General features: G+C 37.6%; 2 protein-coding genes across 3 annotated transcripts in view; both read right to left on the bottom strand.

Annotated features, from left to right (window-relative positions):
- LOC127950757 (transcription elongation factor A protein 1) overlaps positions 1 to 24,024 on the bottom strand; it is a 174,441-nt gene extending 150,417 nt beyond the window's left edge. Inside the window, exon 1 of the mRNA XM_052548010.1 lies at positions 24,021 to 24,024. The gene's annotated coding sequence lies outside the window, so the exon portion shown is untranslated. The remainder of the gene's footprint in view (positions 1 to 24,020) is intronic.
- On the bottom strand, positions 61 to 24,220 carry LOC127950745 (E3 ubiquitin-protein ligase MARCHF6). 2 transcript variants are annotated; one of them, XM_052547986.1, is made up of 27 exons: positions 23,865 to 24,158; positions 22,970 to 23,069; positions 21,543 to 21,616; positions 19,784 to 19,927; positions 19,598 to 19,670; positions 19,225 to 19,393; positions 15,738 to 15,930; positions 15,570 to 15,631; positions 15,452 to 15,484; positions 15,322 to 15,373; positions 14,481 to 14,539; positions 14,304 to 14,384; positions 14,012 to 14,080; positions 13,626 to 13,700; positions 13,431 to 13,466; positions 13,216 to 13,350; positions 13,008 to 13,127; positions 12,687 to 12,787; positions 8,953 to 9,090; positions 8,261 to 8,465; positions 8,068 to 8,137; positions 7,123 to 7,304; positions 6,882 to 7,016; positions 5,215 to 5,304; positions 4,978 to 5,110; positions 2,997 to 3,132; positions 61 to 1,877 (listed from the first exon to the last, which is right to left on the bottom strand). In XM_052547986.1, the coding sequence occupies exons 1-27, from the start codon at positions 23,881 to 23,883 to the stop codon at positions 1,790 to 1,792; spliced, it is 2,772 nt and encodes a 923-aa protein (XP_052403946.1). In that variant the 5' UTR covers positions 23,884 to 24,158; the 3' UTR covers positions 61 to 1,789. The 2 variants fall into 2 exon arrangements, with proteins under 2 accessions (XP_052403946.1, XP_052403947.1); XM_052547987.1 differs by lacking the exon at positions 13,431 to 13,466 and having other exon boundaries at positions 23,865 to 24,220.
- Positions 24,221 to 24,480: the final 260 nt, after the last annotated feature.

Raw genomic sequence — 24,480 nt, 5'->3', positions numbered from 1 at the left:
AACTGCATGAAAATGAGCACACGAATGAGAAGTTTGATTAAAGACACAAAGCGCTGTAAGTACTACACTTTGTGATTTAATATTTGTAATAAAAGTTTCCAACAAAAAAAAAAAAAAAAGTGATGAGGATGTAATTGTTACAGCGAGAGCCTCCTAGGAGGTTTGAAAACATTCCGAATACTGAATACTTCTCACACGAACATGCGATGAAAAGGAAAAGGCTTAGTAAACCAGACACACGAGGGTTGTTTAGTGCTGGACCACCACCTTTACCTGGATTCTAGCTGACCTCAGAAAACTTCAGAGGAAGTCAAATCAATGGCTGAGCAAACATGAAAATGGTGTCACTGTTGCACATATAAAAATAGAACATTTGCCTTTCAGAGGAGCACAAGCTATCAAGAAGCATACAGTATCCAGTTTCAGTGTAATAAGATACTATAAGGTCACTTATAGAATCTCAGCGCTGATTAATAACACTCTAATCTCTAACGCCGTCTGAGACAAATTCTGCAGGATTCGCGAAACCTGTAACAGACGCAGCACGTTTGAAATGGAGAAAAACATACTCTGCTATGAACAATTGAAAAAGTTACATTATTTACAAACGCGTTTAGGATCTCCTCCTTTCCTACAGACACGAAACTCTTCTACCAAATCGATGCCAGAATCATAAACCACATTTCAGCTGAAAATCTGATCAGTTTAATGAATTTTAGTGATCTCCCAGATGTTTAAGGACTTAAAATTTGGTCCTTAAGGGTTTCCGAACTATTGCTGCTCTTAAAAGACGCTTTCGTTAATTAAAATAAAAGTGCAACAAACCTGTGTACGTGCCAGAGTTACATCTATGAGAAAGTGTTGCTAGGCCATGCTGCGCACGAGACGGACAAACAACGGTCGATATCAACTTGAACAGCAAACAAATATGCTAGCTCAACCGCTGACTCAACTAGCACTCTAAACGGTCTTCTAAGCTACTCGAAAGGATATTTCAGAGTTGAAAGCAGAGCTAGCAGGCAGAGATCAGATTCGCGGCTCACTGTGAGCCATAAACTCTACCGTCAAACTACGCTTCGGCTGCTAGATAATGACTATGTGCTTCTAGGAATTGGTCATGAACAGTCGCAGGCGAACTGTTGAAAGATATTCCCTCTTTTCCACATGACAGGAAGCATATGGGTGTAACGTAACCCTTAAATCCACCTCCATCCGCTTCTGTTCTGGAGGTTAAAGCATCGAGAAATGAAGGCAAGACACACTACCAAAAGCATCAAATCAAACAAGACCCTTGCATTCAAAAACTTCAAGATCATATTTCATTGAAAATTTAAACCTAATAAATAAAAAGGTACTAATGTGGCAATCCAGCTCCATTATGACCCAGACGTTTCAAGACTTTTCATCCCTAGAGTCTTACTGGCCTCTTCATGAGGGTGATGAAAGGAACCATGTGGGTCGAGTCTTGCCACAAACAAATCTCCACAAATAAGGTAACAACTCGATTTAATAAATTAACACACATTTGTTTTTTTCTTTTTAGGAGTGAGACATTCTTTTTAATCCACGGTTGGCTGGCTGTAGGGATTCACTCTTTCGCCCTGTTTATGTACACGACTCTTTCGCCCCTTTTTGCTGGCAGTGTCAGGGAGGCCAGAGGTCAGTTTTTTCAGTCTTTGTGGATGTGCTGGATGTATGGACGCACACAGAGGGAGCAGGAGAGGAAGGCTGTTCAATCATTCACTCGCTCGCACACAGAAACAGTGACTCCAAAGCAATCTCAAGCTCTTTACTCCTGCACTGAACTGCTGTGTGTGGTAGTGCTGGGCTTGCCAGCTTTTCGTTCATAGTTCACAAGTCTCTGTCCAACAAGGTACCTGCATGGATGAAAAAAAACCAAATGAACACAAGCTCAGATACAGGACAGAAAGGCTATCCTGAAACTTGTTAATTTGTTCCTACGACTTATTAATTTGTAGCAACTGTTCATGTTTCATTAATTTTGTTCCCTAAATAACCCATGATTTAACTGAAATAAGGGAACAAATGAATAAATTGAACGAACTCTTAATTTGTAAAATCTTTCATTTCCCTTCCCAGGTCTACCACAGTAAGAGTGGTAACACTTGTCATAATCAGAGCTTAGAATTTGTAAATAAATAATTGCAAGTAATAGGCCTAACATAAAAAATAATTTGTTTTCATATTTAAAAAAATATATATATGCAAAATATATCAGACTTAAAACAGAAGTCTGTCGGCGCTCCATAAGTTCATGGAAAGAAAAGGATGACAACGCGCATTGTTTATTTGCTTTATTTTACAAGAGCACAGATCTTCTGTTTTTATTTTGAGTGTGCACAAATATGAAAGTAATCTAAACACATTTGCGGAAAAAGTTTTTTTTTATGTCTCAGCCGTTTCGATCGCACCGGAGCCTGGCGCACACGTATTCTAGGAATTCAAATTTACATCACAGTCTGTTCATTATTTTATTAAAATAAAATAGTCAACAAAAGACTTAAAAGGTTACACTGGTCAGTTTAAATAGAACTGCGTTTATTTACTGAAAAATATTATAACCATATATTTTTTATATTTTATTATACTTTAAAATGCTATTTATTACTGCAATGCAAAGCTGAATTTTACGAATACAGCTGATTTGTTACTTAAACATCTTTCCAGGATTCTTTGATCAATAAAAAGTTCTAAAGAATGTTTATTTGAAATACAAATCTTTTATAAAATTATAAATGTCTTTGCTATCAAGTTTGATATATTTACTGCATCCTTGCTGAGGAAAAAAAAAAGTATTATTATTTTTTTTATAAAACAAAATCAGTCCCCGTATCTTTGAAAGGTAGAGCAAATGTGTGGCACATTATTGAAAATGTTCTCAAGGTTAAAAAAAAAGTCTCTGAAAATCAAATCCACTAGGCATTTTTATTGGCTCTTAAAAAATAAGTTAATTTCAAACCCTGTTCAAGACTCACTTGTCGTTCTTGATGTGCTCATAAAGGCGCTTGAATTGTCGGATTTGGAAAAAGAGGATACCCATCAGCACCACTACCATCAGAAGGAAGGGATATATTCTCCTCTGCACCAGATTCTGCATCTCCATAGTGACCCCTATTCAGAGAGACAAGAGCTGGTTAGAATGGATAACTGTGCTAAAGTATTGTAAAATGAGAGAAAACCTCAGCAATAAAAACATTACTGAAGATACATGATGGTTTTTGACTGTTTAATTACGAGTTCTATTGTGGGTGACTGAGGTCCTTGAGAACACACCTGGCTTTCTTAAGGCATGTAAGATATCCCTAATGTTCAGCAGCACAGCCGGTGATGAGCTAATTTTACTACACTACTCCCACAACAGCCATTGACACAGCCCGAATGCTTTCAGTGGTGCAGTAACCGAAATGAGTCAGTATATGTGAACATATGCAGAACGATGGTGATCTACTCTTTATTGAGCCATAAAGAGAGTTGGAAGTATCCTGACATGAACAAACAGGTATTTAATGGAATCTTAAATGTAACTATGCAACTCCCATTTGAAGTTTGAAGGACGCCTAACTGTTCAGATTTCATCTGAATTTGTGCACTTAAAAAGCTCAAGTGACCATTTACAATGCAGCTGTTACAACTGGACTTTTTCCTTTTTGATTGAAGACCACTCCAATCTCCACATGATGAAGCCACTCGAGTGAGTGCTAAAACCTCTTCTAAAAGAACAAAGTCCAACTGCAATGACAGTGTCGCTTATGTGATGGCCAGGATAAAAGGAATCAAAAAAACATACTATTTATAAGGGCCTTTTTTTTTTACACATTTTACTGCAGTCGTTTATTTTTTTGGACACTGTTTTAATTGTTAAATTAAATTGTATTACCGTATTATTCGGACTATAAGTGGCACCTGAGTATAAGTCGCATCAGTCCAAAAATACGTCAGGATGAGTAAAAAAATAGAACCAAGAAACAAGAGAAAACATTACCGTCTACAGCCGCGAGAGGGCGCTCTATGCTGCTCCGTGTAGGCTACAGGAGCACTGAGCAGCATATCTGGCAGCATAGAGCGCCCTCTGGCGGCTGGAGAAGGTAATGTTTTCTCTTGGTTCATTTCTCCTGGTTCATGTCAAATTAATTTTGATAAATAAGTCGCACCTAACTATAAGTTGCAGGACCAGCCAAACTATGAAAAAAAGTGTGACTTATAGTCCAGAAAATACGGTAATAATAAAAAAATAAAAATCGTCTAATTAATTGTAATCATGAAACTGACACAATATAACAGCATTTATTTCTTTCTCAAATTCTGTTTTATTTTCCCCCAATTCTGTTTTCTTGTAAATATTCCTTAAAAAATTATGATTTAATAATATTTTTTTTCAGTAGTAGTAATACTATCATTACATTAAGTAATATGTTTCCGTCACAGTTACTTCAAGTTAAACCAAACTTTTATTTTGACGGGTTGCTGTAAAGACCTTCAGGTTTCTGTTTGTATATGATATGACAGTAGTTTTTCTCAAAACAAATGCAAAAATTCTCATGAAGTGACTCTCAGGGCACTTCTGGAGATTATGTTTGTGTGTTCATGTAGTACTCATAAATTAAACACTCATATATCATGTACTCCTATATTGATATATCATTCGGATTCTGATGTACTCGTATATTGAGGCGGCAGAGGCTGAAAACACTGTCTGCGCCATTCAATCACACAGAGACACGTAGGATTCATATTTAAATTGTATTTTTGCGGTTTAATATTCATAGACATTATATGGCATACTGATTTAAGTGTACTGACCTACTTTTGATTTGTTCATCCAAATTTTGGCAAAATTCATGACAATCCACATTAAACAGTAAATTCCCTCAATGTTCTTTATTTATGTAAACCTCTCTAAGAACCTCACCTACATTTATAATTGCATTGGCTAACAGCAGCATTGTTTCTACCCACCTAGAAGGGGGACGATGCCTACAGCAATCACATAGGGGATGCAGAGAGAAAGAAGCAGTACAGCAATGACCGGGGCCGCCAGCTTCCTGATGATGAAATGAAGGTCAATGTTCCGGATTCCATTGGCATACACCTGAAAAGCAGTTAGTCATTTAGTTAGTGAGTGTATCCTTCACCACAGTGTGTCTTCAGCACCACAGAGATCATGAACAAATGATAGACATCCCAGCCACTAACCTGCTCAATAACGGTCTTCAACCACCACTGGGGACCCATGAGGGTGATGGCAGCAATGATTTTGGCATGCAGTACTCCTAAAGCCCAGTCCTTAACAGTATAGAGAAAAATAAGAGTCAATACGACTGACACTGCCATACCTCTGTGCCCCACTTAGCGCCTGTGGAAATTAAGTTCTCCAAACAGGATGGATTAGATTAGTAGGGCAAAAGGAGTCTGTTGGAAAAACTGCCTGCTACTGGAGTAAATCCAACCAAAATCTGTTTTCCGGTACATCAGTGACACAGCTCATTAGCTCAGACAGAGAACAGTGCACGGCACAAAAACAAAAGCTGGTCAGATAAATACTGACACACAGTGGACATGTCAGGTGGGAACACAGTTGCTAATTCAAGGTTATTTGTGTATAAAGAAGTCACAACACTAAAGAACAATACATTCTCTCATCAATTACTCACACTCATGCTGTCCCAGATGTATATTTCTTCAGATTTCAGATCTCTGTGAGTCCATGCAATGCAAGCAGGTTTATGCAAGACAGCATGAGGGTGAGTAAATAGTGAGGGAATTTTCTTTCATACTCAAAGTTTGTCATTTATTCACCCTTATAATTTAAAATTAGTGCTGGGCAACGATAAAATCGCACCCAAAATAAAAGTGGTAACACAAACTACGACTTTTCCCTCAATAAACTCCTAATTTGCTGCTTATTTATAGTTAGAGTAAGGTAGTTATTAAGTTTAGGTGTGGTGTAGGATTAAGGAATCTAAAATATGGTCATGCCGAATAATGCATTAATGTGTGGTTTATAAATACTAATAAACAGTCAATATGCAAGTAATATGCATGCTAATAAACAACTAGTTAACAGTGAGAATAGGTCCTTAAAATAATGGGTTACACTTCATTTTAAGGTGTCCTTGTTACGGGGTAGTTATACATTTAAGTACATTTAACTACATGTACTTCCTATATGGTTAGGATTAGGGTTATTTACATGTAATTATGCGTTATTAATTGTAATTATAATAGTAAGTACATGTAATAAGTGTAAAAAGAACACCTTAAAATAAAGTGTTACCAAATAATGTTACCGTAAATAAAAGTTTTTGTTTAAATGTGTGTGCACTTTGTATATTTATTATGTATATGTAAACACACACACACAAAGTATACATTTAGAAAATATTTACATGTACATATTTATATCATTTATATTATCTATAAATATATACAATATATGTAATAAATATACACTGTGCGCACACACACATACTTTGCCCACAAAAAAAAAAATTTTTTGGCTGTGATTAATCACAATTTATCAGCACTATTTAAAATGTATTTGTCTTTAAAAATAGAATATATATAACCTTTGAAAGCCATTGGTTTTAACATGCAGTGTGAACAAATGTCAACTGTCATATAGACCGCTTTTGATACTTTAATGGTGGGATTGGTGTCATTTTGGAGCTTGATAGCCCCAGTCCTCATTTCATTTCACTACATGGAAAAAAAAAAAGCAGAAATGATATTCTTTACAATTAGTGTTTTTTGTGTACCAAGGAAGAAAGGAGTCTAGAACAACTTAAAGGTGAGTAAATCATATTCTGTTCTATTCTGGGTGAACTGTGTCTTTAAGAGCAAGACTTGTATTGGTGCTTTACCTGCCAGGGGTAGAACAGCGGCGTCTGATCCAGCGGCACTCTGAGAGGAGCTACAATCACCAGCTCGAACAGCAGTCCCAAGAGCAGAGGGATCACCCCAGCCAACAGCACTGCCACAATCAGTGTCTTCATAATCTGAGTTCACACAAATCAGCAACACGGCTCATCATCTGTCTTTAGTTGTAGTAAAATAACCCCAAAATCCTCATTTAGGCCTCAATGAAACCTCTGTATTCAGTACCATGAGGGTCCACTCCTGAACCTTGAGCAGGATGACTCTCCGCCCCTGAGGCATCCAGGCCAGCATCACTGTGATCGCTCTGATGGAGAGCCAGCACACATACAGCCCACACGCTGCAGTGTACAGCTCATGGATCTTAGCACTTCCTGTCCAGAAGGACATCAGCCAGCGTCCGGTGAACACTGTGACAAACAGAGCACTGCTGAAAATCTGAGACAAACTTTTTTATGCTTTGAAAACATTAAGATCAGTATAGAAATAAAGGTTTTAAAGAAAATATAATTTAACAACAGCATTTTAATATTTGTACACATTGACGTATTAGTTTATTATGCTTATCAAGAATGCATTTTCTTTTAACAAAAATAATAAGGAATATAAATTGTTATTATTTCATGGAACACAAAAGAAGAAATTTCAGTAACACTATTTTACAGTGTCCTTGTTACACACTACACGCATTTACTATTGTAATACTAGCAAAATGATAGATGATTACATACAACTAACCATAAACCAAAACCTAATCCTAACCCTATAGTAAGTAAATGTTGTTCATTCTTATTACTCAGTACTTAAATGCAATTATACTGTAACAAAGACCTTTTAAAATAAAGTGTAACGTAAATTTCCAAGACTGTGTGGGTCACTGTTTTACATGCAATTACAAGGAAACAGGGACTGAATGTTCAAACTTTAAAAACTGCTTTAAAACACCATTAAAGTAGTCCATAAGTCTACTTTGCTTTAAATCTTGCAAAGTTGCATGATAGCTTTTATTAACACAAGCTTTGAAATGTAATTAAATGACCACTTAAACTGCTTTTGAATCATTTTTGAATATTGAAAGCTCAATGCAATCATCACCATTCTTTATCTATATCTATTCTATAAATTAATATGAGGGTGAGCAAATAGTAAGATCTCAATTTGTTGGACCCTCACCTGGTAATGTGAGACACACCAAACTGGCCAAAAGCAGCGTCACACACATGAACAATATCAGCAACACAATCTACAAAGGGGACCACAAAAGAGAAAAAAAAAAAACATTAAAAGACCATCAATCTGAAAATCAGATTCACAAACTCAAGACATTCACTGTTATATAAAAGTCAATTGGACAGAGTTGGAGTACCCTTAGAGGGAATCTCATGGGCCGGTGATAGGGCTGAAAGCCCACTGGACCCCCCTGCTGTAGTATGGCCTGGTGGGCAGCATGCAGTCCTTCTCCCACCACAGGGATGGCGTTGTTTCGGGCCTGCTGGTTGTTGTTGTTGGCTTGCTGGTTGGCATTGTTCTCATTGTCTTCCTGGTCTCCCAACAAGTAAGAGTGCAAGTCTCTGAAAGGTTTGACACAACGTAGCGCTGATTAAGATTATCATTAGCGCTTCAAGATTCAAGAAAGAGATTAAAGAAAGGTGAACTAAACCCTCCTATTAAAATCAAGGTGTAGGCATAATGTAAATTAGAGATTTATTCCACAATGTGGACAGCTTTACTGGTTTTAACAGAAGCATTTGTGAAAGGGCAGAACTCCGTACACATGTACACGGTTGCATGGCATTCATTGATTATAATGGAATAAAATGGGCATAAAATACCACATTTTACCCCAAGATCTACTGAATCAAAACTAATGATCGTTATTGTAACATCAACGGAAATATTAGACAGTTATGATTTGTCATGATCGTGCGACCCTTACACAAAGTTCAATTCCAGTGACAGACTTTTTTAGGACAACCCAGAGAAAACCAGGAATAGTCATTTCAGTCCATGAGGTTAACGGACGTAAGCAGCAAAAGGGTCAATGTGTGTGAGACTCACAGCAAGTAGCCAGCGGTCACGGTCCACGCTCGCACTAGACCTTTGAGCCACTGTCGTGTATGTCCCTGTTCCAACAGAGCAGGAAGAACAACCTGCAATAAAAGCAACTCCAGAGACAGCTCACTCACTGGAGCATCGCTGAGAGAGAGAGAGAGAGAGAGAGAGAGAGACAGAGAGAGAAAGAGAGGGGAACTCATTACATTTGTGTATAAACTACTGGTATCACTCTTCTAATAGAGCATGACATCAATTTGTAGGTCACTCATAATGCTATGGAACATCTAATAGGTTTTTAGAATAAAATGGCCTGAGGGTCATCTAACCAGATCTGAAGCATTTTTCCAGGTCCTCTTTAAATAATAATTTCACACTGTGACTCCTGGACAATCTCATTTTATCTCATCCTTTCAATACTGGAATACTAATAGGAAAATTTTTATAGAGCCAACACTACTGCCCCTTTTGTGTGTGCATTAACTGATTACCGTTGTAGTCGTTCTGTAGCAACTTTTCACAAGAGGGTCTGGCTGCAGACTTGCACTTGCATTCTCAAACTTGCACTCTCCGCTAGTGACATCACTTGCAGTCTTTATTTTTTATTTTATAGATTTTTTTTTAATTTCCCAACATTTTATAACAGTAGCCAGGTGGCGAAGACAAGAAAAAAATAAACTAAATTACAATGTCACTTGCAATTGCTACTTGCACTCTCTGCTACCTGCAACCCAGACACCAAGCAGTGTCGGCCCAGATTTGGCCCACATGTGGCCCACACGGATTTCATGCGGGCCAGATGTGGGCCGGATCTGGGCCAACACTATGTTGCTGTCTGGGAACACTCGCAATCGACACAAATCGTGCATGTTGCCAATGGAGACAAGAAGCTGTAGTGGTGAATAAACGCAAAGCCCAAAGTTTCGCGTTAAGCATTTTTCCATATAGAATAAACTGTCTACAACTCGTTTATATCACTGTCTTTGTCCATTAAGCTACATTATGTGTTTTATTTAAAATGATTTTCTATAGCAGGAAAACATTTAATGTACAGTTTAACGCACTGCGTTCTGTACTCATCTGCCTGCCTGTACGGAGCTGATCCTTTTAAAATCACTTGATGCATTTCATAATGCACGTTCATATTTGCTGATCTGTATATACGTTGAGTCAACAAGAAGACATATAGGCTATGCCTGCTGAATTGTCTTTATCATCTTAGTGTGTTATTAGGCCACATTAAGCGTTCGCATTGTGTTCATAGCCATCTGCTTGCCTTGTTGTACATTAAATAATAACTATATATCGAATTTGGTCTTTTAATTGAACTTAACGTATCCTAATACATTATGCCATATTAAGTGTTTGTTTTTTTCTATAGGAGGAAAACGCTTAACGAAGGACTTTGTGTATAGTAGTAGGCCTACTAATTTAGTTTTAATCGTTTAATCGCCACCACAGTGTCTCCATTGGCAACACGCACGATTTGTGTTGATTGCAAGTGACGTCACAGGTAGCGGAGAGTGCATGTAGCGATTGCAAGTGAAATTGTAATTTAGTTTCTTTTTTATTGTCTTCACCACCTGGCTACTGTTGTAAAATGTTGAGAGATTCAAACAAATACTTATAAATAAATAGAAAAAAAAAAAAAGAAGACTGCAAGTGACGTCGCTAGGGGAAGCACAAGTGTCTAAGAGTGCAAGTCTGAGAGTGCAAGTCTGCAGCCAGACCCTTCTCACTTGTCAACAATATGCTTTTAAGGCATTTAAAAATAACCATGTCATTTATGTTTTAGAACCAAATGTTGAAGTTTCTTCAAATAATGCTTAACCTTAGACTTTAAGGCTACGTTCACACTGCAGGCTGAAACGACCCAATTCCGATTTTTTTGCCCCTATGCGACCTGTATCTGATCTTTTCATGACAGTCTGAACGACACAGATCTGATCTTTTCAAATGTGACCTAGGCCACTTGGGTATGTGGTCCTTAATCCGACACGTATCCGATCTTTTGAAATGCGACCTCCGTCTGAACGGCCAGGCCACATGAATCCGACCTGTACGTCATTGTTACGCTACAAACGTCATAGTTCTGCGTTGAAGTAGGCGGGAATGAGAAGAGCCACTCACATCAGTATCCCACCACTCCTGGCTGCGACTCCGCACCCACACGTTTCTCTGTACCGACGTTGCTAACACAGCTCCACAAAACGCCATGACCAAAAACCTTGCTCTCCTCCTTTTTAATTTTCTTCTTAAAACAAGAAGATTGTAATTGTGCTGGCTCCGTTGGGAAAATAACTTTAATATTGCAACAAAAAAAAAAACTCAGCTGTTGACTACAGTTGTTGACATCCATGTTTAACAATAGCTACTTCCGCAAACAACGAGTGATGTCGTTCACCGTTGAGTACTCTTCTGCGCATGCGGGTCACTTCTGGGTCATTTCACGTTGACACAGGAGATCACAAAAGGTCGCATTTAATCGGAAATGTGAACGGCCTTGCAAAAAAAAAAAAATCGGAATGTAGCATTAAGCCCTGCAGTATGAACGTAGCTTAAGGCCTGTTCGTAATAACTATTAGCGCCACATCAATGAAGAATGAACCAACATTCTATTTACTTTAAGACGTGTCATTTTCAGCTTTGAATACTCAAGCCTTTTAATGTTAACCAATTCTGATAGACTGACAAAGTTTGTATCATTTATCAGCATTAAAAAAAAAATCATTATGAAAGTTATTCTAACCATACTGTACATCATAATAGTTGTGTTGTGCAATTCCCCATTCCACAAAATGATTATTAAAACTTTAAAGATATAATTTTCAATATAGTTTTCATCCTTGATGTGAACAGCCCTTTATTCTACATTATATATTTCAGTTAACCCGAGGAAACAACAGGACATCGATTAGTGTACCAGGAGAGAACAGGGCATTATGTAGTGTAAAAAAAAAAAAAAAAAAAAATGTAAACCTTAAATGGATAGTTCACCACAAAAATGAACATTCTGACACCATGTGTTCACCCTTATGACCCATAAATGAATGTCTACATAAGATATTTTGAATAATGTCTCCGCTTTTGTCCAAATATTTTCATATGGGTTTGGAAGTTCAAACACAAGCTTTCTCAGTCAGTCTTTCAAACAACATTTAAAAGCCCCAACACGTGACAGATGGCCTCTTTCCACAGAGTCAGTGCCCTAACAAACACTACAGCTGTTCAAAGTACTCTCCTAGTGATGATTGTAAAGCTCAGCACTGCTTTGAGGACAGCAGGGTTACATAGGGAAAAATACTCTACACAAACACAGAGTGAGGAGACTTTCTAGAGCATCATTGTGGTGGACATTATATTAATAGCTCTCTGCAAGATCAGACTGTAGTAACGCTCTGCTGGGAATGATGACATCAGGTGTAACACACCTGCCAAATGATGCAACAGGCCCACTCGGCACTACACAGAGTCCAGACACTCATTAGGTAACGAGGCAAATGTCTGCCATGACAGCAGTAATTAGCACTTCCCATTTATGGCCCTTTAAACCATGGAGTCACACAGAGAAAGAACTTTGCTTCCTTTGGTTGTAATCTCTGACTGGATTTACACAGTAAAACAAGCAAAAGCACCTTGTCCTCAAGCTCTGAATGTTTACACAAAGTTTAGGCAATTATCTCAAGGAATATTAAGCTTTAAGTCTTTACGACAATGAGATGGAAATACATTTTATTTACCTGTAAAGCATCACATTGTAGGGAAGAAATGTAGGGAAGATGTGTTTGATTATCCGGATAGGAAGCCACAACATGAGAAGAACGATTGAGCCAAACACAACCTGAAAAGAGAGAAAAAAACTTTTTATTTTTAGAACATGGAAAACAGAATAGTAGGGAGCACTAGAGCACACTTTGCATTATCTTACAAAAGTACTGCATTCCTTGAGAAACTTTAAAAACTGAAACATAGTTTTCCTCCCACCTTGTATTTCTTCAATCACAAAACTTTTGCAAAAGAATGCAAAAACCATTTGGATATTTTTTCCTCCATTTACTCACCACTGATAATATGAATCGTCTCAAGTGCCTATATATTGGTAGATGTATCATTTCCTGCACTGGGTTGAAATCTGGATCATTCAGATTTCTGAGAAACCACAAGACTCCAGGCCTTAGAACCTAAGAAATACAAAAGAAGGCACTTGCATCCCTCAAACATCTCCTGAAAAATCTTCTGCATGATGAAACTGCTATAAAAAATGCCCACCTCTCTGAGTAGAAGAATGAAAGAGGCAAAATAGAAGACATAGACCATCCCCACCAGCCAATGAAGGAACATGGTGGTCCCTGGGGCGGATTCAAAACTCAACTCTCTGTCTTTCAAAGAGGCATCAAACATTTCCTACAAAAGAGAGAGATAAACAAATGTTAACCTTTTCTGTATGACAAATACTAAGTTTAAGGTTCCTGAGCTAAACTTACTAAGGTTTTAAAGGTGAACTCATAACTTTTTTCGTCCTTAAAAAAAAAATGGGGGGGAAATGAAGCAGAGCAGCCGTCATTGAGATGAATGGGAATGCTAACCAATAGCTTTCTCCAATTTTATTAAAGACATTTTGGGCCAACATGAAGAGAAAGGCAAATCTTAAATTAGTTTGATAAAATGAAACTAAATACCAGAGAGCAGATATCAAGCCACCAGCCGCAGATGAGGGGGAACACGCCAATCTCCACAACTACTAGAAGAGAGACCTGGAAGAAACAAAATATGAGCCTCAACAAAAGAAGTAGACCTGATACTAAACAAACAGCAAATATAAAACCTATACATAGCAGCATAAATAAGTGTATTAGGCCCAGGCCTGTAATCTAATTTTAGATAATGTAATCTAATTAAAGCATTAATGTGACTCAGGACACAGAATTACAGTAAATCCCAGAGATCATTGGCAAAACCAGTTGTTGCAACCAATGTTATTAAGTCATTGTATTTCTAATTACTAAACAAGTTTAGCAAAGATGGCTTTACAGAACATTGCGTATAAACTGCTGATGTAACTGACCTTTACAACAATGTAGCAGACTCCTAACAAGCGGCGTGATCTTTGAAATCTCACTAGTGCTGCTAATCCCTGAGATCTGAATTAAGGAAGGGAACATCAGGGGCTGTAAACTTCCCATATTAAGATAACATATATGAGGAGTGTTTCTGTAATACTTCGCTAGAAGACAACATAAACTGGAACTGAATGACTTGAAAGTAAATGTGGCAATTTCATTAAAAAAAAAGAAAGAAAAAGATTCTAGTCATATTTTGTGTGTAACTTCCTAGAAGACTTGGGTGTTTAAGGATACATGACACACGATGAGTGTGATGGCTAAAAGGACATATCCAACTATAGTAGTGATGAGTCCCTCGAAGTGTGAGGCACGAACCTGAAAACAGAGACAGTTGTCAATGTTGAAACTGCATTTAAACAATTTTTTTTAAGTAAATCTGGATAAAAGGTCCAAAACTAATCTGATACTTACATATTCTTCAAAACCAAGTCCAACCACTGAGAAGTGGCCAATATGGTAGGGACAGAAAGCTGAGAAGGGATGATTTTAAGTTTGTAATTGAAAAACAGTCAATAGCTATGTTTCCATATACTTATTTTTATGCGCATTTTGGGAAATTGCATTATAAAAAAAAAAAAAAAAAAAACGCTGGAAACACCAAGATGCGCATAAATTCTAAAAATGCACATTTAAAAAAAAAACACGTATGTGCTTAACGAAAGTAAAATGAATTTCTTATGCTGTAAGAAAACAGGTGCATAAACTACGATGGAAACAATTTTGCCAAATAAATGTCTTAATGTGCATAAAAAAAGACGTGACTTTGCGATGGGACAGCATAACTGGACCAACCAATGGACTGATCTTATTGCGCAGCACCAGAAATGCTAGTTTTATCATTCATAAATGCCTGAGCAAAGTCTTTTCAAAGTGCTCCATTATAATTAACTCCCAGAACAGTGTTCCCAAACAGCAAACTCCAAAAAATAAGATAACATGACCATGTTTCTTCTGCACGCTCTGAAGCTCGTAACTAATTGTATACAAACATGATTAAATACAAGCCTTCTCCCACTGCATCAAATTCATTTTGTCTTTGTGATATGTAGTGCAAGTTAATCAGGAAGTGACGATTTTGTTCTCTTCAACTCACTGAATGGAAACGATGCTTCATTCACAATTTCTGTTATACAACATTCCAATTTTGCACATACGTTTAATTAGAAACTTTGGATGGAAACAAGGACGGTTACTGAACATGAATGCATTCATGCTATAATTTGTTGTAAAACGAATCTGCAGTAATGCTTACCAAACACCAGGATGAAGAGTGTGTTGAGTGAGACCACCCAGAACACATGTTCCTAAAGCATAAATAGTATTAATTTTTAGTTCTTTTGAACGGGATGTTTTTTGAGAAATTAAGTATTTGTGTAACTTACCAGAAAAACCAGGGACCCATCAAGCCCAAGCATCTAAGGAGAGAAGAACAGGTTTAAAGTTTCTCTGAAATATTTTGGTCTGATGTATGACACAGTGACATACAGCACATAAACTCACCCTTTCCCAAGTGAGCTCTTCAGCTGCGCGATCCCATTCAAGAGCATTCCAGTTCATATCATCTGCACAGAACAAACACAATGTTTCAGCCGCCAAACAGCTTTTTGCACCAGTTTGCATTCATACCCACTGAAAAGTTTCTCATTTGTTTAATTAAAGCCGTCATACCCTGTGCTCCATTGTTGGCATCTGCCACATCTTCGGCTCCTCCATCCTCCTCATCTTCATTATCCAGCTCCATCTCTTCCGCAGGGTCAGCGGGGAGGTCAGGAGCTTCAGCGGCTGCAGCGTTTTCTGCTGGAGGTTCAGCCGGTGCGGGCATGGGCTGGTTTTCAGCACCCCCATTACCCTGGCCAGCATCCTAATGGATAGGATATTAATAATGAAGAAAATTGGAAACAGCTATGGTGGAGTCTGTGCATAAGAGGGTTTGTGAAGTCGTAGTAGTAAACTGCATCTGGTTCAAACCAAGAAAAAATAAGCTGCTATTTTGGTAAGAGTGCAGTCTCTAGAGATTCAGGGGATAATGAGGGATTTGAAAATGACAGAAGGTCAGGCAGGCCACTGTGTTGTGCTCAAATCAAAATGATAATTACAGTAAGCAGGAAGCAAAGTAAACAAAGAGGGTCATGGCGCAACCTGTATAATTGGTCTCTAAAGAATATCAGGCTTTCAGAAAGTTTCGCTGCCTTAAGCTGTAACAGGAATGTCATTTTTGCTGTACAGAAGTTGCTGGTGTGGAAAAATGAAAATACAAAGTTTATTAGGAATAAACAGAAGTTTGATCCACCAGTATATTATTTATATATATATATATATATATATATATATATATATATATATATATATATATATATATATATACAGTTTTGTTCAAAATAATAGCAGTACAATGTGACTAACCAGAATAATCAAGGTTTTTAGTATATTTTTTATTGCTACGTGGCAAACAAGTTACCAGTAGGTTCAGTAGATTGTCAGAAAACAAACAAGACCCAGCATTCATGATATGCACGCTCTTAAGGCTGTGCAATTGGGCAATTAGTTGAAAGGGGTGTGTTCAAAAAAATAGCAGTGTCTACCTTTGACTGTACAAACTCAAAACTATTTTGTACAAACATTTTTTTTTTCTGGGATTTAGCAATCCTGTGAATCACTAAACTAATATTTAGTTGTATGACCACAGTTTTTTAAAACTGCTTGACATCTGTGTGGCATGGAGTCAACCAACTTGTGGCACCTCTCAGCTGTTATTCCACTCCATGATTCTTTAACAACATTCCACAATTCATTCACATTTCTTGGTTTTGCTTCAGAAACAGCATTTTTGATATCACCCCACAAGTTCTCAATTGGATTAAGGTCTGGAGATTGGGCTGGCCACTCCATAACATTAATTTTGTTGGTTTGGAACCAAGACTTTGCCCGTTTACTAGTGTGTTTTGGGTCATTGTCTTGTTGAAACAACCATTTCAAGGGCATGTCCTCTTCAGCATAGGGCAACATGACCTCTTCAAGTATTTTAACATATGCAAACTGATCCATGATCCCTGGTATGCGATAAATAGGCCCAACACCATAGTAGGAGAAACATGCCCATATCATGATGCTTGCACCTCCATGCTTCACTGTCTTCACTGTGTACTGTGGCTTGAATTCAGAGTTTGGGGGTCGTCTCACAAACTGCCTGTGGCCCTTGGACCCAAAAAGAACAATTTTACTCTCATCAGTCCACAAAATGTTCCTCCATTTCTCTTTAGGCCAGTTGATGTGTTCTTTGGCAAATTGTAACCTCTTCTGCACATGCCTTTTTTTTAACAGAGGGACTTTGCGGGGGATTCTTGAAAATAGATTAGCTTCACACAGACGTCTTCTTACTGTCACAGTACTTACAGGTAACTCCAGACTGTCTTTGATCATCCTGGAGGTGATCATTGGCTGAGCCTTTGCCATTCTGGTTATTCTTCTATCCATTTTGATGGTTGTCTTCCGTTTTCTTCCACGTCTCTCTGGTTTTGCTCTCCATTTTAAGGCATTGGAGATCATTTTAGCTGAACAGCCTATCATTTTTTGCACCTCTTTATAGGTTTTCCCCTCTCTAATCAACTTTTTAATCAAAGTACTCTGTTCTTCTGAACAATGTCTTGAACGACCCATTTTCCTCAGCTTTCAAATGCATGTTCAACAAGTGTTGGCTTCATCCTTAAATAGGGGCCACCTGATTCACACCTGTTTCTTCACAAAATTGATGACCTCAGTGATTGAATGCCACACTGCTATTTTTTTGAACACACCCCTTTCAACTAATTCAACTAATTGCCCAATTGCACAGCCTTAAGAGCGTGCATATCATGAATGCTGGGTCTCATTTGTTTTCTGAGAATCTACTGAACCTACTGGTAACTTGTTTGCCACGTAGCAATAAAAAAATATACCAAAAACCTTGATTATTCTGGTTAGTCACATTGTACTGCTATTATTTTGAACAATACTGTATATATATATATATATATATATATATATATATATATATATATATATATATATATATATATATATATATATATATATATATATATTAGGGCCAGGACTCGATTAAAAAAATTAATCTAATTAATTAGAGGCTTTGGAATTAATTAATCGAAATGAATCGCATTTTAATTGCAGATAAATATTTGACCTGAGAACAGTGAGAAGTAATTTTTTTTCACATGGATTTATAGTATACCATTGAATAATGACTGAATACATAAGCTTAAGCAACAAAATATTGTTTATTTTTGTTCAACCAAGTCTAGCAGACCAGTGCAATTTTTGCCATGAAGTGTAGCAATAGCATATTTAGAAACAATTTAGAAATAGTACATTTCAGAAATTCAGGAAGCTTATAGGTGCTGGAACCTTCTGTAAAGTGTTTTTTAAGTAATACACAATACTGTCAATTACATTCAGAACATTGGAAACCCCGACTATTAGAAAACATCTCTCTGTTGCTTCAGAGGCCATAACATACTCATTCCAACTCTCAATAACCTTGGCCAAAACAATAAAGAGTTCAACATAAACTGTTGCACCAACAAAATAATACATAGTTCAACATAAAGTGTAAAGTCCACGCTAGCTGCTATATGTTTTGCGTTGAGGTGATACTTGAGGCTCGATGTGCTGCAGTGATATGCCAACGCTAGTTGGTGCTTCAGTATAATCGGTCCGCCGAAACTCATCCAGTGACAAACGTTCCGCGGTGCAAAAAGATTTTTTGTGTAATTAATTAATCTCAATTAACGCGTTAGAGAGAGAGAGAGAGACCAGTGAGGGGCACAGGTGTCACTCATTTCCAATTACTCCACTGGCCTCGCTCCGTTCCCACGGCTCTCAGCCCCACCCCACTCGTCACATACTGTTTTACTACTTTTTTGAACAGATAAATGCAGCCTTAGTGAAGTGTCTTCTTTCAAAAAAACAATTTTTTCATTCCTACCGACCCCAAACTTGCCAGTGCAGTAATGATGACTAAAGTAAGACTTAGTAAGACTACGTTTTTAATCACACAATTTTATTAGTGAATCACTATCGTTTATTCTAAATCCATTCAATTTGAGTGTAATATGCATTCAATCAGACGAAAAGTGATGTGATGTCACAGATATTATACCTCATTAGGTGGTCCTGCTGCATTAGCAGGTTGCTGCTGGTTCTGCTCCAACCATAACGGGGCTCCTCCATGAACAATCTGCTCCCGCAGCCACACCAGACTGATGAAGGCGCAGAGGGTGCAGGTCACCACAAAGCAGCCCTGCAGGCAGTCGGCCAGCAGGTTCTCCCTGCAGAGGATGAACATTCACTGATCATCACTTCTGAAATATCCATCCATTACTATTCCCCATGCAACCATGTCCACGGCTAAACCCGAGACCTCAGCGAGGATTGAAATAACCCATCATGCTCAGAGTTCACAATGAGCCGATCGGCAATGTAAATGAATATTTTAAGGAGAAAACCTGAGAGCTTTCCTGTCTGATACGTACGTGGAGAGCATATCTAACGGCAGAGTCAGGAGGGAGCTTACGGATCCAGTAAACAGACACTTATAGATGCGACCTACAGGAAAAGGAGAACATTATGAGAGGAACAGAATAAAATGCACAACATTGGGATAAAAGACAGCTTACTACTAACAGCGTACCAGACTGTGACCTCTGGGCATCACTTACATGCTGTTAGAGGTACAACCCCCAGCCAAGCAAAGGCAACAAGCGTGTAATGAAACCAGTATCGGATAGCCGTGCCTATACTTGTGACCAGTCCTGCGAAAATGTCCTGCACTGGAAGCCGTGAAGGCATGTCTGGAGAGTAAACTGAAAGAAAGAGAGACAATTGTAGATAAACATTTTGGGCTCCTCCCAATTAGAAGTGTAACATACAGTACGGTAAATGAGGGATTAGAAACTTAATTTCATTCAAATTTAAGATGATCATAATCCTTCGCAATCTATTTAAACAAACTAATAGGATTTTTTTTTTTTTTCCAAAGTTGTTTAATACATATCTGACTCTACAATAATGAGCATGCCTCTGAAAACATAACTCTACAAACAGAAGTTCAGAAGAGGCATCTCTAAAGCATCTCTTTCGAACTCTGAGAATCAAAACAATTATTGTCCACATAAACACAGATGGCAACATTTAAAAACAAACTTAGGATGCAGTGCTTGTATCTAATCTTACTAAAATTATCCCTCACTTAAGCATAAAGGAATTATTTTATTTTCTGATTATCTTAAAAGCTTAAATTATTTAAAAATAATACTTATAAAAATAAGAAATATTACTACAGTAGCATTCCAATGTAAAACTTCCAATAAAAACTATAATTATTTTATTTTATATTACAAATGTAAAATCCCAATACTAATATTTATGGCTGTCTTCATTTACATGAAACCATAAAGTTTTTATTTTGCCAGAAAACCACAGGGAGCCCTTGAAGATTCTCTTTTGTTAATATCAGCTTATATGAATCCTTTTTATAAGTTTGGGAAGATGGTCGGTGCATGTTCCATACCCAAATGCAAGCTATAAACAACCCAAACTCAAACTCAGCACATGCAGAGAGGATTTTGTATGGAGTGATTTTAAAGGTCCTATGACATGAAAATTTCACTTTCTGAGGTTTTTTAACATTAAAATGAGTTCCCCCTAGCCTGTTTATGGTCCCCAAGTTTCTAGAAATTTGAATAGGTGTAAATCGAGATTTTGCTATCTTTCTCTGCCTTTGAGAAAATGGAAGCTCAAACGGGCTGATCTTAAATCTCCTCCTTGTGACGTTGTAAGGAGAATTGTTAGCTCCCCTTTCTCTGCTTTGCCCGCCCAAAAATGTACATATAAATTCAGTCGCAATGTCAGCACAGGCTGTCAGTGAACAGAGCCATTTTGACACACTGAAAGCACAGAATCATGAGCTGCTCATGTGTGCCAGAACACAGTGCCGCGCTTCACTCTAAAACATGCAGCTTATATAGTTATTTAATTAAATCACAGGCTTTGTGATTTAATAATCTCACTAAGCCATTTTGCGACTTTGGTGCTTTTTTGTTTAATCGTGTCATTCCATGTTAAATAATACATTAAGCTCCCACAGAAGACTGCAAGGAATTCTTTCCAAAGGGCTTGTGTGTACATTCCTCCCAAAGCTTTTGAAAAGCAATGGCCAAAACTAAATCAAAACACTTTTTATTGTAGTAAAGCCTTGGTGTAAAAACCTTGTTTCAGCTCAGCAAAAGGCAGCTATGTCAGACAACACGAGTGCCGTGTTGAGTGACGAGTGATGTCACATGATTAACCCATAGAGCCCTTTGGCTCTGAAGCACACAATCGCTCCTACTGAACAGGCCATTCGAGGCTGTTGTGACTCTATAGAACCGTTCGTGGCTTTGCCTCCCCTGAAGAATGTAATGAGAGTGGGTTACTTACTTGGTGTGAAAGCAAATCTGTGCTTGCATAATTCGCAGTACTCTTTTCTGCTGTGTTTAAGCCACTGCACCAAGCTGTGAAAACACAAGAGGGGAGCAGGAAGCGGCCATGAGGATGGTGATCTGACTTGTGTGAAAAAACACAGAAAATCCTGCTTCGTTTCCCATTTTGACATGGGAAGAATAACAACAGCTGGACCTGTTACATTGAGGAGGACCCCTGAGCTCATAAGTTGCAGCTAGTCAGTTAGCCAAAAGGGTGTTGCTGACGCTTTCCATTCAGTAACCAAAAAGAACAAAAACCTGAACACAAAGCCTTACAAAAATAACTGGACCCATTAGAAAGGTTAACCTAGATCTATTGACAGACATTCGCTTCTAGAAAATGCCAAATTAGCTAATGTAGGGTGTTAAAGAAATGTGCAATACAACACTATTTTATTTTTATGATTTTCTTTTGCCAAAGCAATACACACTACAATTCAAAAAGTTTCAGTCATTTACCTTTGTTTAAAGAAATTATTTTTTTTATTCAGCAAATATGCATTCAACTGATCAAAAGTAACAGCAACGACATGTATAATATTATAAAAGATTTCTTTATTTCAAATAAATGCTGTTCTTTTCATGTAATAAAAGTGTTTTCAACATTGATAATACGAGATGTTACATGACCACCAAATTACAATTCAATGTAAAATATTTCTGAAGCACCATGCAACACTAAAGATTGGAATACTTGTTTGTGTAAATTCAGATCTCGGGCCTACATTACAACTTAAAACATTTGTAAAATATTAATCAGTTAATTTAAAGGATAATAATATTTCACAACATATACTATTTTTTTTTACTGTGTTTTCAATCAAATAAATGCTGTCTGGGCGATCATAAGAGACTTCTTTCAAAAACTTTTTTAGGAATGTTACTGACCCCAAATTCTTGAAGGGTAATGTATCAACCAGACTTCCACTAAATAATCTAAACTATGCTCAATGCCTGCACTTGTTGACTTGTAAGCTTACTACTGAACAGCAAAGCCTTTGTCAGATCAGATCATATTCTTGTTTGTCAGAGCTTGGAACTCCTTCTTACATTGCAAGTGGTTATCCATTTCACTCTGTCCCATTTTTTGCCATTACTGACTCATCATGAGTAGGACACCTAGAATTATTACTGCAGGACACCAGGTACAGTGTAGTTCCCTGCTTGAATTACTTCCTCTGCATTTTAAAGCAGACACAATAAACTAATAATAAAGTGCCTTTAGGAATGAGCCAGCTTTCATCATTGAATGTTATCTCTAATGTCCCATTTCTAAGTCTAAAAACAATGGACTCTAAAAATCTGACATTGTACACATCGTATGACCAGAAATGAAAAGGTTGTTGTGCAGGGAATTTGTCACTGAATGAACAAAGCTCTTACCATTCTTGGTGGATGAACTTAATACTTCCAGTGCACACGCAGGGATGGTAGAGGGGTTTGTCCTGAGTTCCCTCAGATCGACACACCCTACATATATCAGCTGCCAGAAAAGATGGGCAAAATAAACATTTAAAAACATACAGTATGTGCAGAACAAATTAAATTAAATGAGAATGAACTGGATATGAGTGTTGCAACAAACACACTGTACAAAAGTAATAAAACTAGACTTAATACGTTTTATGATTTTCAATTTATACGGATTAAAAAAAAAAAACACAAGTGTAGATACATGCAAGATTATTGCTTGTTATCTTGCCAATCAGTTTCCTGGTCATCTACATAGGTCTTGGCGACAACAACAGTATAAACCTTGACTAGATAAAGAATAACATGAGAGACAACTATCACTCCAGCACAATAAAGTTTAAAAATCAATGGTTTCTCATTTTGAAGCAGTGTTTCAAATATGTCATACGTGATTTGACTGATATATTACGTGATTCGTTTATTTCACCAGATGTCTGGTGCGTTTACACCTGGCCAAAATACACAAATAAACCATTCTACGGGAGTTACGTGTCACACGTTTTTATAATGGCTAATGTGCTTTTAACCGTTTCCATGACGTCCTTTAAAGTCGAAATCAAGTTCAAATTCATATTATTTGGACTAGCTTGGATGATGACAGCTATACTAAAGACCAAGCTGGAAGGAAAACATTTAGCTCGTTAGCTGGCTAAAGCCACATCAGTTTACGTTACAGTTGCATATTTGATTGCCCGCCCCGGCTAAATCTTCACATACTGACAAACATACGTTTGTACCGCGTTTAAAAAGCAACAACATGGAAACAGACGGTCAGCAACAATGCCTCTGTGTCTAGACAGCTTACCTTCTTCGGCAGTGTCCATCTTGTACGGTGACGCACTGTCCTCTTTACAGTCAACACATAACACACACACCGCGGAACAAAACACAATATCAGCTCACAACTACGCTAGAATACAACATGACCCATGCATGAACGCCGCGTTACCCCAGACCCGACCCCGTTCTTCCGTGTAGTGCTCACAGATAGCGCTGACAAAGCTACTTGTTAGTCGACTATATTTCTGCACGGTTTAACATGTTTGTGGCCTGGATCCGAATGTGCTGCTACGGTTTCGATTTACGGCAGAACAGCGCGCATGCGCAGAGAATGCGACACTTTCTGGCGTTTTCCGGTGGTGACTGCGTCGGACTGTAGATGAAAGATGAATCTCGATATGCATAATTTAAAAAAAAATAATAATAATAAAAGATCTAATCATTTTTATTTTATTTAAATCAAATATACAATACGAATGCATCATGGTATATGGCAATTTACTATAACAAGGGCACAATGTCAGCATAAAATAGTGGAGGCAGTTTTTTTTGGTGTGCATGTATGTTAAGGGGGTGAGGCATAGGATTTTAAATCTTGTTACACCTGGACATGTGCAAACACATATACACACCTTATCCTA

This window comes from Carassius gibelio, chromosome B2 (assembly GCF_023724105.1).
Source record: "Carassius gibelio isolate Cgi1373 ecotype wild population from Czech Republic chromosome B2, carGib1.2-hapl.c, whole genome shotgun sequence".
Taxonomy (NCBI): Eukaryota; Metazoa; Chordata; class Actinopteri; order Cypriniformes; family Cyprinidae; genus Carassius; species Carassius gibelio.
The sequence above is the reverse complement of the archived record's forward strand: the minus strand, read 5'-3'. Positions and strand labels throughout refer to the sequence as shown.

Bases quoted from the DNA above. Each gene is read 5' to 3' on its own strand.
- LOC127950745 (XM_052547986.1), bottom strand. The intron at 15,931-19,224 runs GTATAATATCTG...CCTATCCATTAG, and splicing joins CAGCAGGACCACCTAATGAG to GATGCTGGCCAGGGTAATGG. The intron at 13,128-13,215 runs GTGGGCATTTTT...TGTATTTCTTAG, and splicing joins TCATTCTTCTACTCAGAGAG to GTTCTAAGGCCTGGAGTCTT.